Here is a 14,579-nt window from a genome sequence, read left to right on the forward strand (position 1 = left end):
AGACAGCATTATCCAAGGCAGACCAGGCCTATCCAGGTGCAAGGAAATCTCCTCCCACTGCTCTAAATGCAGCCCATGTCTATTCAGCCCAGCCCCGACTCATCCAGTAAAGGCAGGACACACCTTGACCGCCCCAGTGGCTGTCTGAAGAGATTGCACATCCCCAGCCCCTGTCACTCCAAAGCCAGCCAGTCAATCCACAAACCCAGCAGAGAGGCACACAGGATGGCTAAGCAAGAAAATACCTACTTTCTAAAAGTGGTATTTTCAAACACAGAACACAAAAATCATCTTTACTAAAAGATGCATTTTTATATTCTGAGTTCAGGCATACTAAACCTCATTTCCCTACTTGTCCCGATGGGAGGATATGCTTATAAGATGTTATAAGTAAACTGAGACAGATTGCCTTTCCATAGTGAAAAACGAAATACACTGTAATTCACTACCATGACATGTCACGCACAGCCGTACATGTCCTACCTTTAATATACACGGCACCCTGTCCACAGGGGTACCTTGGGCCTACCTTAGGGGTGACTTACATGTAAGAAAGGGGAAGGTTAGGGCCTGGCAAGTAGGTGCACCTACCAGGTCGACATGTCGGTTACACACTTTACATGGCTGCTTGTGTGGGTGGCACAACCAGTGCTGCAGGCCCACTAACGGCATTTGATTTACAGCCCGTGGCACTCTAAGTGCTCTTGACTACGGACTTACTAGTAAACCAGATATGCCATTCACGGAAACACCAATGCATAACACAATTTACAATAGGAGCACCTGCACTTTAACACTGAGCAGCAGTGAGAAAGTGTGTAGAGACACTAAACCTGCAAAACCAGAGTCAAAACTGGGAGGTCAGAAAGCAAAAAAACATACCAAAAGATGCCAGGTCTAACAGAAGGTATTCGGTATCAGGGCACTTTACATGAGCACCAGCTGCGTTGCATAAGGACACATTCATTTTTGTTAGGCACAAGGAGATTAAGTGATTTGCCTAGAATCACAGGATGTTGAGCGTCACCTCCAAGACTCGAACCCGGTCGACCGCCCTAGCCGTTAGGCCATATCCTCTCCCCTTCACTTCAATTTTTGGAGGGAGTCATATACCAAAGCACAGTTCTTATTTTGCATATAAGTACTTTTGGCCTCTCTTAAAACATGAATGACTGTATCCATAAATTAGTTTATTTGCTAGACCTCATATTCCCTAAGCAAAACCTTACTACAGGTCACGCCATTCAGTAAGTTATGTGGTCTGATTCTATCCTTTCTTTTTTTCTGTGACATTAAAACAGACCCTGAGCCCATACACCTAAATATGGCTAAGGATGTCATTTATAATGCAACCTAGTCCACCGAAAATATTTCAAAATAGATGATCTATTGGCTACGTCCTAGTCTTCTTTGAGCCAACACTGGAACAAATCAAATCTTTCACACATGATGACTACATTTTAGTCGTATCGCAGATAATCTTGTGCGGTCCTGTTTTCTTCGACTGAAAATTTTAACCTTCGAGCAAGACAACTGTAAATGGTTCACATCGGCTATTAGACCAGTAAAAACATACCCAAGGAGACTAGAAAGGCAGTGAAGGAAGTCATGTGACCCCAACTGATGTTGTGCATCCACTGGTACAGGCAGCTGCTCACAAAACATTTTGGTTTTTCAAAAACAAATTGATGATCCTGGGAGTTTTTTTTTATTAATTTTGTTCAGTCTATGGTCCTTGACTGTACATACCTGAAACATTGCTTCAGTCTGTCCACTAGGTGGCCAGTCTGATGCACCTACACTGACGACTCCAATTCCTTTGGGTCATCAGTGTAGGGTTTATGCCTTCACAAACATCATGGTCCACCCGACTCAAAATAGAGATGGCGAACAAGGCCATCCACCACATTTGTAGTGGAGTACCCCATCTTCCAAACTCTAAATCAGGCCCAGACTTTTCAACTGCAAACAAAGGGACAAGAGAGACAGAGCCAATCTAGTTAATGTCAACGTATGTTCTATAGGTCCACCATTCGCTACAATAGTCAACCCATTTATTTACATATGATTGACTAATTTTCAGCTTCATTCGATATTATGTTGACTTTCTTTTCACTATTAAACTGTCAAAATATTTATTTTTCAAATGCGTTTTGTTCACTTAGATTGGCCTTCTTCTCTGTAGGTTTGTCATTGTCCGCCGTGAGAAGCTGATTGAGGATCACATTTCTAAACTGCGAACACACCCACGACCTGTGGAGGTGGACCCCGAGTGTTTGCGCTGGACTCCTATCATTGTCTCCAACACAGTCATCTCTGATGATGAGATAGAAGAAGAAGATAATGAAGAGGAACTGGAGCAGGGTTGTCTTTCACCAGAAGTCAGAGTAAGTGGGTCTTACTTTTACTTTTGAAATAAGTGTGATCTACTTGTCAGCACTTTGTGGGCCATGAATATTTAGGTTTACAGTATTTGCTACTGTAGATCCAAGGCTTTACATGCTCCCGACATCTAATGTTGGTCCAGACATTGCAAGTTGTATTTGTTCATAGTAGATACTTCGGTTTTAAGGTGACTTATCATTTGGAGCTCTGGGAGCATCATGCTGCGTAAGCTAAAACCTTAATATCAGTTCAGTGAAATTGATACCTTCAACACATGAGGACATCCTGCGACTGCTGACCATGTTGGAACACAATCAGACCAAACCTTTTAAGGTCAGGTGTAGGAGAAAGAAGTGTGGGTGTGTGTGTGTATGTGTAGGTGTACGTATGCAGGAGGGCTATGGATAATAACCCATCTAGTTCTGTGACTATTGCAACAGTTAGTGTGGTTAGATCGGCATAGGGGTCTGCACCCTCTATCTCCCAAGGGACCCCGAGTAATTGAACTGTTCAGACTGCAGGCTGTGATGGGTAGGAAAGGGCAATGGTGCAATACAGTACTGATAGGTGACGTTTCAGCTAGCCAGGATGCAACCATGAGCTGATTCACACACCCCTCCTAGTCATTTATTAAAATTTCAAAAAATAACAATGGTCATCATTGCCTTTCAAAACAAGAGGGCAGGCGGAGAGGGAAGTTTGGAATTCCATCATTATGAAATATCCCAAAACTGAAGAAAACCAGCCTGACTAAATCAGGTTTGCCAAATGTGATGTAGATCTCATTCTCTGCAGACTCCTGCCATCCAGTGTTGAGCACAGCCATTTGCAAGTTTATTTCTTCAAAGAAGCTTTCGGTTTATGGATACCTCATGACTCCTCCGTGAAGCCTACACAGCACCAAGAAAAATACTACACCTCTGATTTTTTTTCCACCGTCTGGTTTAAACGTTCATCTCAAGTTCCGGGACTATCAGCCAACAATCACTCTTAATCTGCCTCCAGTGACCGGATTTTTCAGTTGCAGCATCAAAGACTCTTCCTCTTCAGCACTTTAAATGTGCCCTGCGCCAGAATGGTTCTGTAACCAGGTTGTCTGAGAATAACTTTTGGGGATGTAGGCTACGGAGAACATGTCTTTACTCCAGTATTGGAGCTTTCATAGATTCACATGCCTGAATCATTCCCCGTCATCGAGATGGGAGTCCCCAGTATGTAAAAAAGCAATGCTTAGATAAATACCAAACTGAAAAGAGGCCTTGGCCCATTTCCATTTTGCAACCCATAACTCTCATTATGTAAAAGAGATCAAAATTGTCCCTGAACCAATCAGAACCTCTCACTCTCTAGAACACTCCTGAGAGAACCTTTTTCCCCTCAGATTTTCTACCACACATTGTGCTAGGGAGTCTCCTTTGAGCTCTGCTCAAGTGTTCTCTTACTACTTAATTTTTTTAGTATTTTCCAGTGAATTTCAACTGCTGATATAATCTGCATTGCTGACTACTATTTCATTCTACCTGAGGATGTCTGGAAAAGAGAAGAACGGTTTGTTTAGAGCCTGTGCCACTTGTTCAAAGAAGAGGCTCTACACTGATGACCCTCATTCTGACTGCATCTACTGTCTTTACCCGGACCATCAAGCGAAAGACTGTAAGGTATGTCGTACCTTTTCGAGCAAAACTCTAAGGGACCATGAAGGACGCCTTTTAATATGGCTTCAAAAGCTTAAGGCCAGAAAGGAGGTTATCTCCAGTGATAGTGATGAGGCATCCTCTTCGTCATCTAGGAGGTCCCGATCGATAGAAGAAGAAATCTCCTCATTCTCACACCTTGGAAAAGCGTCCTGAGAAGGCCCTTAAAAATGGGTCTTCTGGGTGCAGTCCCTCAAAAGTTCCTCAACATAGTGAAAAGGAGAGTAAGGGACTTGCTTCAGGGGATAAGACTGTGAAAAAGACTGCTTAGGAGTCATCTAAGTCACTCCCTCAGGTCAAAGAGGCCTTCAAGAAACCTTCCTCAATGCCTCCTGAGGTAAAAATCAACAATTTCTACATCGTCGACAGGATCGTCGACGAAGAAGGCCTCGTTGACGACGAAGATTGAGGTAAAATTAGTTCCAAAGAACCTTCAATGACTGGGGATTCTTTGTCGACGTTGGCACTGTCAACGACGGTATCGACACCGGTATCGTCGATGACGTCAATTGTAATGATGACTACGTTGTCGGCGGGATCGTCGACGAATACGACGTCGACGACGCATAAGACACTTATGTTGATGTCGACGGCGGTTTCGATGACGATATCGTCGGTGACGATAGCATCGACGCTCATGGTTTCGACGACGGTCGTCGATGACTGAGAAAACACCAGAAAAGTTGGAAGGTGTAAGGAAAAAGAGAATTACACCGGAAATCACCTCACTGAGTAAGATTACGCCTCTGGTACCATCACACCTGCTGGAGGAGCAGGAATCGGAAGAGGAGGATCAAGGCCCTTTTGGCGATGCGAGTAGCCCTTCACAATTACATGTGAAATGTCAAGACGATGACTTTGAGGAGGAATACGGAGAGTATCAATACCCTCCTCAACATCAGCAATATCATCTGGGTTACCAGGAAGAGATGGTTGGGATGCCATCTTCCTTACTGATGGACCTACAATTTATGTTGGCGGATTATAGAAAGAGGTTTCCACCAACTCCAGAGTCTCAGGAGGTACCAGCCCCTGCTCACTGCCCACACTCAATTCCAGCTACTCCTGTTAGAAGTAGGGAGTTACTGCCAGAGCCCTTACCAAGATCACCTCAACCAATGCCTCAACAGGATCCAGTCACCACGGATGATGATCAAGAAGAGGATGAGATGACATACCCTAACAAGGAATGGGATGATTACCTTATCCCTTCCATCTTCTTCTCCCTCTCCAGTGCCGATTGACTCACCGCCGGAGGACATTGGCGGATTTAATAATTTTTGATGGAAAGGGCAGCTAAAAGATTTGAACTTAAAATCTCAACTGCCCAAACGGAATGTTTCTTATACGATTTCAAGGAGCCGTACTGGAAATCGGTTTGTGTCATCCCGATTGTGAATCATGTTTGAGAGGAAGGCCTAAAGGTTATGAAGACACCGGCTACCATCACACCGGGACTCGCTAGGCTAGAGAAAAAGTATCAAGCTCCTTTGGATGCTCCAGCTTGTTTAGTGAGTCATCCCAAACCGGACTCTGTTATATCTCCAGCTGCTCAGCAGAAGTCCAAAAATCCATCAGCTCCGATTACAACGCCTCCTGACAGAGAGGGTAGACGTTTGGATAATGCTGGGAAAAGATTTTCTTCCATGTCTACGCTTCTCGTTAAAGCAGCGAATGCCCTTGCCATTGTGGGCAGATATGACAGACAGATGTGGTGCAACCTAACACCTTACATAGATCTGATTCCTGAGGATAGTAAACAGAAGGTCAAGAAGATCCTTCAGGAAGGAGAAAGGGCTTCAGCTGAAGTCACTAATTGCGTGATGGATTTCGCAACCACAGCTTTTAGATCTCTTGGCGGGGCGGCTGTGCTGTGCCATCAAGGATGGCTGAGAGCAACGGCTTTTAGGCCGGAGGTCCAGAATAAGATCTTCCCTTTGGTGGGGAAGATTTGTTTGGGAAACATGTGGATGATGCGTTGCAAAGCGTCAAGAAGGATACAGATACCGCAAAGGCACTGGGTACTCTGCAGTGCCGGAAGGTGCCCTTTTGTGGAGCCAGGGGTAGAGGACAGACATCATATAGAGGAGGTTACCAACAGAGCAGATACCCCTCCTACTCGACATCTTCGCAACCATACAGGCAACGTCAGACAGGGGGCTATACAAAATCTGCTCCTAGAGGAAGAGAAGGTTGTCAAGGGAAAGACAATGACAACCTTCAGGATCCGGCTACATTTATCCCTCTCACTCGACTAGTTCCCCTGGGTGAAAGAATTTCCAAACATCTTCATTATGGGTGAAAAATAACTACAGACTGATGGGTCCTCAAGCTAATACAATTTGGACATACACTAGAGTTCCTTCAAATCCACACTTGTACTCCACCGAGGCGTCAGGAGATCAAACATCTACATCAAATGCGTTTGGAGATTCGAACAATGCTTCGAAAGGGAGCAACAGAACTAGTGCCAATCTCCCAGAAAGGAAGGGGATTTGATTCCAGTTTTTTCCTAGTTCATAATGAATGTTCTTCAATGGCGTCCTATTCTGGACCTGAGATCTCTGAATACTTATCTCAAAAAACAATCTTTCCGGGTGGTTTCCCTCCAAGACATTCTGCTACTCCTAAACCCAGGTGATCATATGACCACCTTAGACCTGGAGGATGCGTATTTCCACATCACCATTCATCTTTCCCACAGGCAGTACCTTCGGTTTGCAGTAGCCGGAGATCGTTACCAGTTCAAGCTATTGCCATTTGGCCTCAAATCAGCCCCAAGAATTTTCACAAAATGCCTGGCTCCAGTGGCGGCATTTCTAAGGAGACAAAGACACCAAGTGTTTCCTTGCCTGGACGTCTGATTAATCAAAGCACCTTCTCGAGCATTGGCTCAGTCGTCAACAGTGGCATGCGTAGAATTGTTTGCCGAGCTGGGCCTGACTCTGAACACGGAAAAGTCATCCCTCCATCCTGTAAGGACAATCACATTCTTAGGGGCAATTCTGGACACCACAGTAAACAAGGCGTTTCCTTCTGTGGAAAGACAACGGGGGCCAATCTCTCTATCCCAGGTGTTTGCAAAAAAAAAAATGTCTTTCAGTATGCCGTTACAAGTTACTGCTGGGAACAATGTCCTCTTGCATTCATCTCGTTCCATTCTGTCGATTGAGAATGTGTCCGTTGCAGTAGCCACTGGATCGGCAATGGTGTCAAGCAGTGGGATCCTTCAACGACATTGTGAATATCAAACCGGCCATGGTTCAAGCGGTGGCGTGGTGAACTCGGCAACAGAATACTTAAGTTGGTCTTAATTTCCTTACCGACCCGGCTCCGCTGGTCATTACTACCGATGCATCCCTGGAAAGTTGGGGAGCCTTCCTTCAAGACCTCCAGGTCAGTGGTCATTGGAAGTTCCAGGAGCAACAACTTCACATCAACCTTCTAGAGCTCAGGCCTGTGAGTGAGCTTAGCATTGCTGGTTTTCCTGCCGAAAATACAGGAATTAGCAGTACTAATCAGGACAGACAACATGACAGCAATGCATTATCTCAACAAACTGGGAGGTACAAGATCACTCTCCCTCTCTCAGAAAGCCCAACAAATACAGGGATGGGCTGTTCAAAATGGAATATCCCTAAAAGCGGAACATCTTCCAGGAGATCAGAATGTCAAGGCGGACACTCTGAGCAGGCTAAAATCAACCTGCCACAAGTGAAAAATCAATGAAGATATCCTAGAAGACATCTTCCTAAGATGGGCATAACCGTCAGTGGACCTCCTCGCGACAGCTCAGAACAACAAAAATGCTGGTTCTTCGCAACCTGGCTTCACCAACGGTGGTCTTGGGGGAATGTGTTTTTGATGGCATAGCAGGCATCTTGGCCTACGCCTTTCCCCCAATTCCCCTCGTGCCACGCATTCTGACAAAGATCATTAAGGAACCGTGCAGAATGATTCTGATAGCCCCTTTCTGGCTCAGGCAGTACTGGTACACGGAGCTTCTTCTACTGTCAGAGGTTCACCCAGTTAGCCTTCAACCAATACCTTCGCTCCTGACGATATCTCAAGCACAAGTACTTCATCCAGATCAGAATTCACTACGTTTAGCGGCCTGGCTCCTGTACACTGTGAATTTCAACATCTAAATATTCCATCGGAATGCAGAGATATTATTGTCAATGGCCAGAGCGGAGAGTACAAACAAAACTTACAGGATGAAATGGAAGAGGTTTTTTATATGGTGCCAAGAAGCTAATTTTTATCCCTTGAGGTCGGCAGCTCATGAGATTATCCCTTATATTCTGCTCTTAGCAAAATCTGGCTTAGCTCATGCTTCTATTAAGGTGCATCTGGCTGTTATAACATGTTACAGGAAAACTTCCTCTGGCCCATTTTTGTGGTCTGCTAGAATCATCAAACAATTCACCAAGGGGTTATTTCGAACCTTTCCTCCGGTAAAGCCACCACCACCACCTCTCTGGCAGCTGAACATTGCATTATCTCAATTATTGAATCAGCCCTTCAAGCCCTTTCACAGGGCTGATCTCAAATTCCTATTGTGGAAGGTAGCTCTTCCCATAGCACTAATTTCGGCCAGGAGAGTTGGGGAGTTACAGGCTCTCACTATACGAGAACCTTTCTTGCAGTTTAAGGCGGACCGGATTGTACTCAGAACTAATCCGAAATTCATACCCAATGTGCCTTCAGACTTTCATTTGAATGAGCCACTAATTCTTAAAAAAAAAAATCCTCAACCGACTACAGCGGCAGAGAGAGCTCTTCACTCACTGGATGTACAGCGCTGTCTCAAGTTTTATTTACAAAAGACAAAACCTTTCCGAAAGTCTTTACAACTTTTTGTATCTTTCAGTGCACCTAGGAAGGGCTTTCCTCTATCCAAAACAGGGATTGCCCAATGGATTTCCAGTGCAATACAATAATGTCATCAGGCGGCGAGGAATGCATAACTTTGTGCTCATTCTGCAAGAGCAGTCTCCACTTCCACTGCTTTGTTTGCTGGGGTGCCTGTCCAGGATATCTGCAGGGCGGCTACCTGGAAGAGTATGCATACCTTCACCAGACATTACTGCCTGGATGCAGCCGCTGAGAAGAATGTGGCAGTGGGACAGGCGATGCTGAGAAACCTTTTTCAGTGATGGTGAGCCCTCTTTCTCATCCCTCCTTCCTTTATGTGTTGCATATTCACATTTTATTGTTATGCTTTTTGATGTCACAGACTAAGAGTGTTATATATTTTATTATCTTAATGTTGAAAGTGATCTCAATGTTGGAAGACATCTACAAGTATAGATGTATATAGAGTGCAGTTTTTTCAATCCATATGCTCCCTAAAGTCAGTTTTCTGCTCAATAAAATGTGCTGGTTTACTGCTTGCTATTCTGATTCAGGCATGTGAATCTATGAAAGCTCCAATACTGGAGTAAGAAAACAAGTTACTTACCTGTAACTGTAGTTCTCCAGTATTGGAAGCTTTCATAGATTCACAGGCGACCCACCCTCCTCCCCAGAGAGGCCCACCTTTAGATTTTTGGCACAAAAGATATCTGAGGCACAAGTGCTTGAAAATCTGTGGGGCAAAAGGTTCTCTCAGGAGTGTTATAGAGGGTGAGAGGTTCTGATTGGTTCAGGGACAATTTTGGTCTCTTTTACATAACAAGAGTTATGGGTTGCAAAATGGAAATGGGCCTAGGCCTCTTTTCAGTTTGGTATTTATCTAAGCATTGCTTTTTTATATACCAGGGAGTCCCATCTAGACTATGGGGAATTATTCTGGCATGTGAATCTATGAAAGCTTCCAATACTGGCGAACTACAATTACAGTTAAGTATCTTGTTTTCTTCTAGCTCGGCCCCAAGTACAATTCCAAGTTTCATGGTCAATCCACCATTGATTGTGCAACCTTTGTCTCCCTCATGGAAGCAAACTGTTGGCACATGGGGAGAGAGGAGGCAGAATTGATCTGCCTGAGAAGGGGGACAAAGGGCGGCTTTTACCTGCTGCATGACTACTGCAACGGCGTTGAAACACTGTCCAGCTAAATTGGAAGGCAGCACCTGCTGTTTTTGATATCTCTTCACTGCAGGAGCTCAATCAGTGGACTTCAGCGCTCAGCATGCAGTTGGGCTGCAGGAGCAGCGCGAGGTGCCTTACACCTGTGAGACGAAGGAGGCGCGAGTGGTCACGTGATAGGGAGTGGCCACGGCTTTAAACCTCAGAGCATTGGACCCCTGTGAACAAGGACACATCTGAAACGGGCACTGAGGAAAGACAAAGTCTGAAACGCGTCTGCCTAGCGTTTCAGGGACCCTTTGCTTGCCAGTGCTTAATACATCAATAAAGCCGACTGTTTGTACCCCCGGAGCTGGTCACACTCTTTCTTTCTGTGAAGAAGAGACTGGTGGTGAGGTATTGCTAGCAAGCAGGTTCTGGCTCTGTGACCGCACTCTCATTTAGGAGCTACGCGTGGAAACCTGCACCTCTCTGTATTCGCATGGAACTGCATACGCGTCGCCCCCCGGTGCTGGATTCCCACATGGAGATGATTGGTGCATGGGGAGAGAGGAAGCAGAATTGATCTACATGAGAAGGGGGACAAAGGGCGGCTTTTACCTGCTGCATGACTACTGCAACGGCGTTGAAACACTGTCCAGCGAAATTGGAAGGCAGCACCTGCTGTTTTTGATGTCTCTTCACTGCAGGAGCTTAATCAGTGGACTTCAGTGCCCAGCATGCAGTTGGGCTGCAGGAGCAGAGCGAGGTGCCTTATACCTGTGAGGCGAAGGAGGTGCGAGTGGTCACGTGATAGGGAGTGGCCACAGCTTTAAACCACAGAGCATTGGACCCCTGTGAACAAGGACACATCTGAAATGGGCACTGAGGAAAGACAAAGTCTGAAACGCGTCTGCCTAGCGTTTCAGGGACCCTTTGCTTGCCAGTGCTTAATACATCAATAAAGCCGACTGTTTGTACCCCCGGAGCTGGTCACACTCTTTCTTTCTGTGAAGAAGAGACTGGTGGTGAAGTATTGCTAGCAAGCAGGTTCTGGCTCTGTGACCGCACTCTCGTTCAGGAGCTACGCGTGGAAACCTGCACCTCTCTGTATTCGCATGGAACTGCATACGCGTCGCCCCCCGGTGCTGAATTCCCACATGGAGATGATTGGTGCATGGGGAGAGAGGAAGCAGAATTGATCTACATGAGAAGGGGGACAAAGGGCGGCTTTTACCTGCTGCATGACTACTGCAACGGCGTTGAAACACTGTCCAGCGAAATTGGAAGGCAGCACCTGCTGTTTTTGATGTCTCTTCACTGCAGGAGCTTAATTAGTGGACTTCAGTGCCCAGCATGCAGTTGGGCTGCAGGAGCAGAGCGAGGTGCCTTATACCTGTGAGGCGAAGGAGGGGCGAGTGGTCAAGTGATAGGGAGTGGCCACAGCTTTAAACATCAGAGCATTGGACCCCCGTGAACAAGGACACATCTGAAACGGGCACTGAGGAAAGACGAAGTCTGAAACGCGTCTGTCTATCGTTTCAGAGACCCTTTGCTTGTCAGTGCCTAATACATCAATAAAGCCGGCTGTTTGTACCCCTGGAGCTGGTCACACTCTTTCTTTCTGTGAAGAAGAGACTGGTGGTGGGGTAATATATACCACTGAGTTGCATCCTGGGATCTGTAGTCTTGCACCACATGCGGGACTACACAGGTGTGGGTACTAACCCTAGGGGCGGAGCTGGCTTGCATTAGCAGGCGTTTAAAGGAGGGACTCACCTGCAGCATGACATCTCGCTGGTAGGACGCTTTGGGCGCTGAGGAAGGCAGAATTGCTGGCGAAATGCATTCGCATCTGTGCCATTTCGCATCTGTGCCATTAAAACCAGTGTTTCCACCGTTTCCTCCTGGGTCGCTGTTTTTCTTTTGTCTGGAAGAATATGTGTGTATATATATATATATATATATATATATATATATATATATATATATATACATACATACATACATACATATATAAGTGCTGATTAAGCCTACCTGTTTCCATCTGCAAACTCACTTAGAGGATTAACAAATGTATGGAAAGAAGTGGGAAAGCAGAAATGAACTTACTTTAAGGCAAATTTTACCTGCATTATGAACTCCATTCCCCATCATGCACCTGGGGCATGTGCTATGAGGACACGCCCAGTGGAGGGGAAGGTTGTGAATAAAAGTTGGTGAATGAACAATGCAGGCTTCATTGGTGCTTTCTCTGCCCAGGAAGAATGGGCTGCTTCGCCCTGAAACGCGTTGGCAATACTAATCTTAAAACGGATGAAAACCGGCAGGCTGCACAAACAGAGCTGGAAGGCTGGAAATGGTTGTGTGCTCTCCCAAGCTCCAGGGCACTTTGCTAACATATATATATATATTTTCATACCAATGCAGCCCACGTCTAGGAGGCTAAACAATGTACTAGCATATAAACTGCTATTGCAAACACATATATGCATAAAAACAAATGAGGGCAAGTAGCACTTGAACTCTGTTTTTAATGAGTAAACCTCATGAAGAAAACTGCAAACAAGGCAGACATTGTTAGCCTAAAGGCTGCATTGTAAACCAATAGCATAGAAAATGAAAGCATTTCCACATAAAACTGGCACTGTGCCTTTAAGGCAGCCATGACCCCTAGCTTCCCATCATGCCTCAGTGGTGACAGGTCAGTTGTTCTTTCTGGCTCCTTCTGTCAGGTCCCTGGATTCACAGCTCTCTCTTTTTTGGCTTTTCTGTCAAAAATACCTTGATTTTTTTGTTTTGTTTTTTTCCTTCACTCAACGTCTTTTGTCCGAGTAAGGTTTAAACCATTTTTTTCTGACAAAGGAAATTTTTCTGTCAAAAATGCCTTCTTTGTTTGACTCTTGCCCAGCCTGTGGCAAAAAGGAGGCCAGGTCAGACACACATGATGCGTGCATCCTCTACCTCCCTGCTTCGCACTCTCCTGCCTCCTGCCAACACTGCAGGAAGTTATCTAGAAGAACCATCAAAGACAGGGAGAGAATCCGACTTTATGGCCTCTCTGAACGAGGTAGGTCTCCAGTGAGGAGAAAGAAGATAACACGATCGTCGTCGAGGAGCAAGACCCCGATCTGTTCTCCTTCGGCATCGGGGTCGGTGTTTCCAGCGGCGGAAAAACAGTCGCTGTCAAATACTTCATTGGCACAGGAGCGTCACTCTTCAACATTGAGGGCCAAGTCTCCAATGGCATTGGAGAAGCGTCCGGCGTCGAGACAAGATCCTCCGCCGACAGCCCTTCAGCGACAGCTGGCTTCAAGACACAGCTTGTCAGAGCAGAAACGTTCGACGTCAAGGGAGAGATATTCGGCGTCGAGGCGTAAGACACCGGCAACGAGACTGAAGACTCCGTCGAACCCCCCCGCCCCCCCCCCTTGCAGGTCGATGTCAAGACACAGGTCGTCAGAACGCCGACAGTCGACGTCGAGGCAAGGGCTTCCGTCGACATCAGCAAGGATTTCGACGTCGAGACATGTGTTTCCACCTGTTTCGCAACCGACGTTGAGACAGAGTCCTCCATCGGAGAAAAGACGATCGACGTCGAGGCAGGAGTCTCCGTCGAAGAGAAAAGACAATCAGCGTCGAGGCAGAGCCCTCCGTGGAAGAGAACGCGATCAACATCGAGGCAGAGGTCTCCGCTGATACAATCGGCGTCGAGACAGAAGTCTCTGCCGAGAAGAGGAAGATCGACGTCAAGACAGAGATGTCCGTCAGGGACGACATCGAGGCAGAAGTCTCCGTCGGTGCCAGTGCCTTTAAGCCTTTCTCTGTCTCCATCATCGACGTCGTTCCTGAGTTTCTAAGTTCTACATGTTCCAAGCTCTACCCCAAGGCTATTCTTCAGGACCAAGGATTGCTAATCCTTGATACCACTCCTGTCAACACTTAGTTGAAATGTCACTGCATGCTAGGAAAAATAAAAGTAAAAATACATATACATACAGCACTGTTTAGGTGTTATGCCTAGAAGATATGTAAATTGCCTAAATAAGGCTTCATGAGTCCAATCAGGGGGAAGGGACGCTTTTAGTCACATTTACGCCAGAGCTATTCCCTCACTTTGAGAATAGCTCACCCATGGCTCTGAAGAGTGGTATCAGGGAGTAGGGGGGAGGCATTTGCATTGATTTCAACAATACATTTTGTACCCACGACAAAGAAGTTTGCTTGCCATAGATGCCTCTGGAATGGTTGTCCAAAGTGGTACCATTACTCCATCAACCTGCTGCCATCCTCAATCATTTAAATTTGGCAATTCTTCCATGGGTACTAAAGTCTGACCCCAAACATGACCTTCTTGGTACACAGATCATTTAGCATGTTGAAGAAGAGCTTCTTGTGTGGGTGGGATGTTTTCAATACCTCAGTTGCTACTTGCTAACATGAATTGGTGATCATGCAGTGGACAAGTGTGGCTATACATTAGTACAG

General features: G+C 45.9%; 1 protein-coding gene across 2 annotated transcripts in view; it reads left to right on the forward strand.

Annotated features, from left to right (window-relative positions):
• KAT6A (lysine acetyltransferase 6A) overlaps positions 1 to 14,579 on the forward strand; it is a 1,535,407-nt gene that overhangs the window by 1,302,772 nt on the left and 218,056 nt on the right. For both annotated transcript variants that reach the window (XM_078666232.1, XM_078666233.1), the window contains one exon: positions 2,186 to 2,387. In XM_078666232.1, coding sequence (XP_078522358.1) covers positions 2,186 to 2,387 — 202 coding nt within the window. The remainder of the gene's footprint in view (positions 1 to 2,185; positions 2,388 to 14,579) is intronic.

The sequence above is a fragment of the Lissotriton helveticus genome, chromosome 11 (genome assembly GCF_964261635.1).
Source record: "Lissotriton helveticus chromosome 11, aLisHel1.1, whole genome shotgun sequence".
Classification (NCBI taxonomy): domain Eukaryota; kingdom Metazoa; phylum Chordata; class Amphibia; order Caudata; family Salamandridae; genus Lissotriton; species Lissotriton helveticus.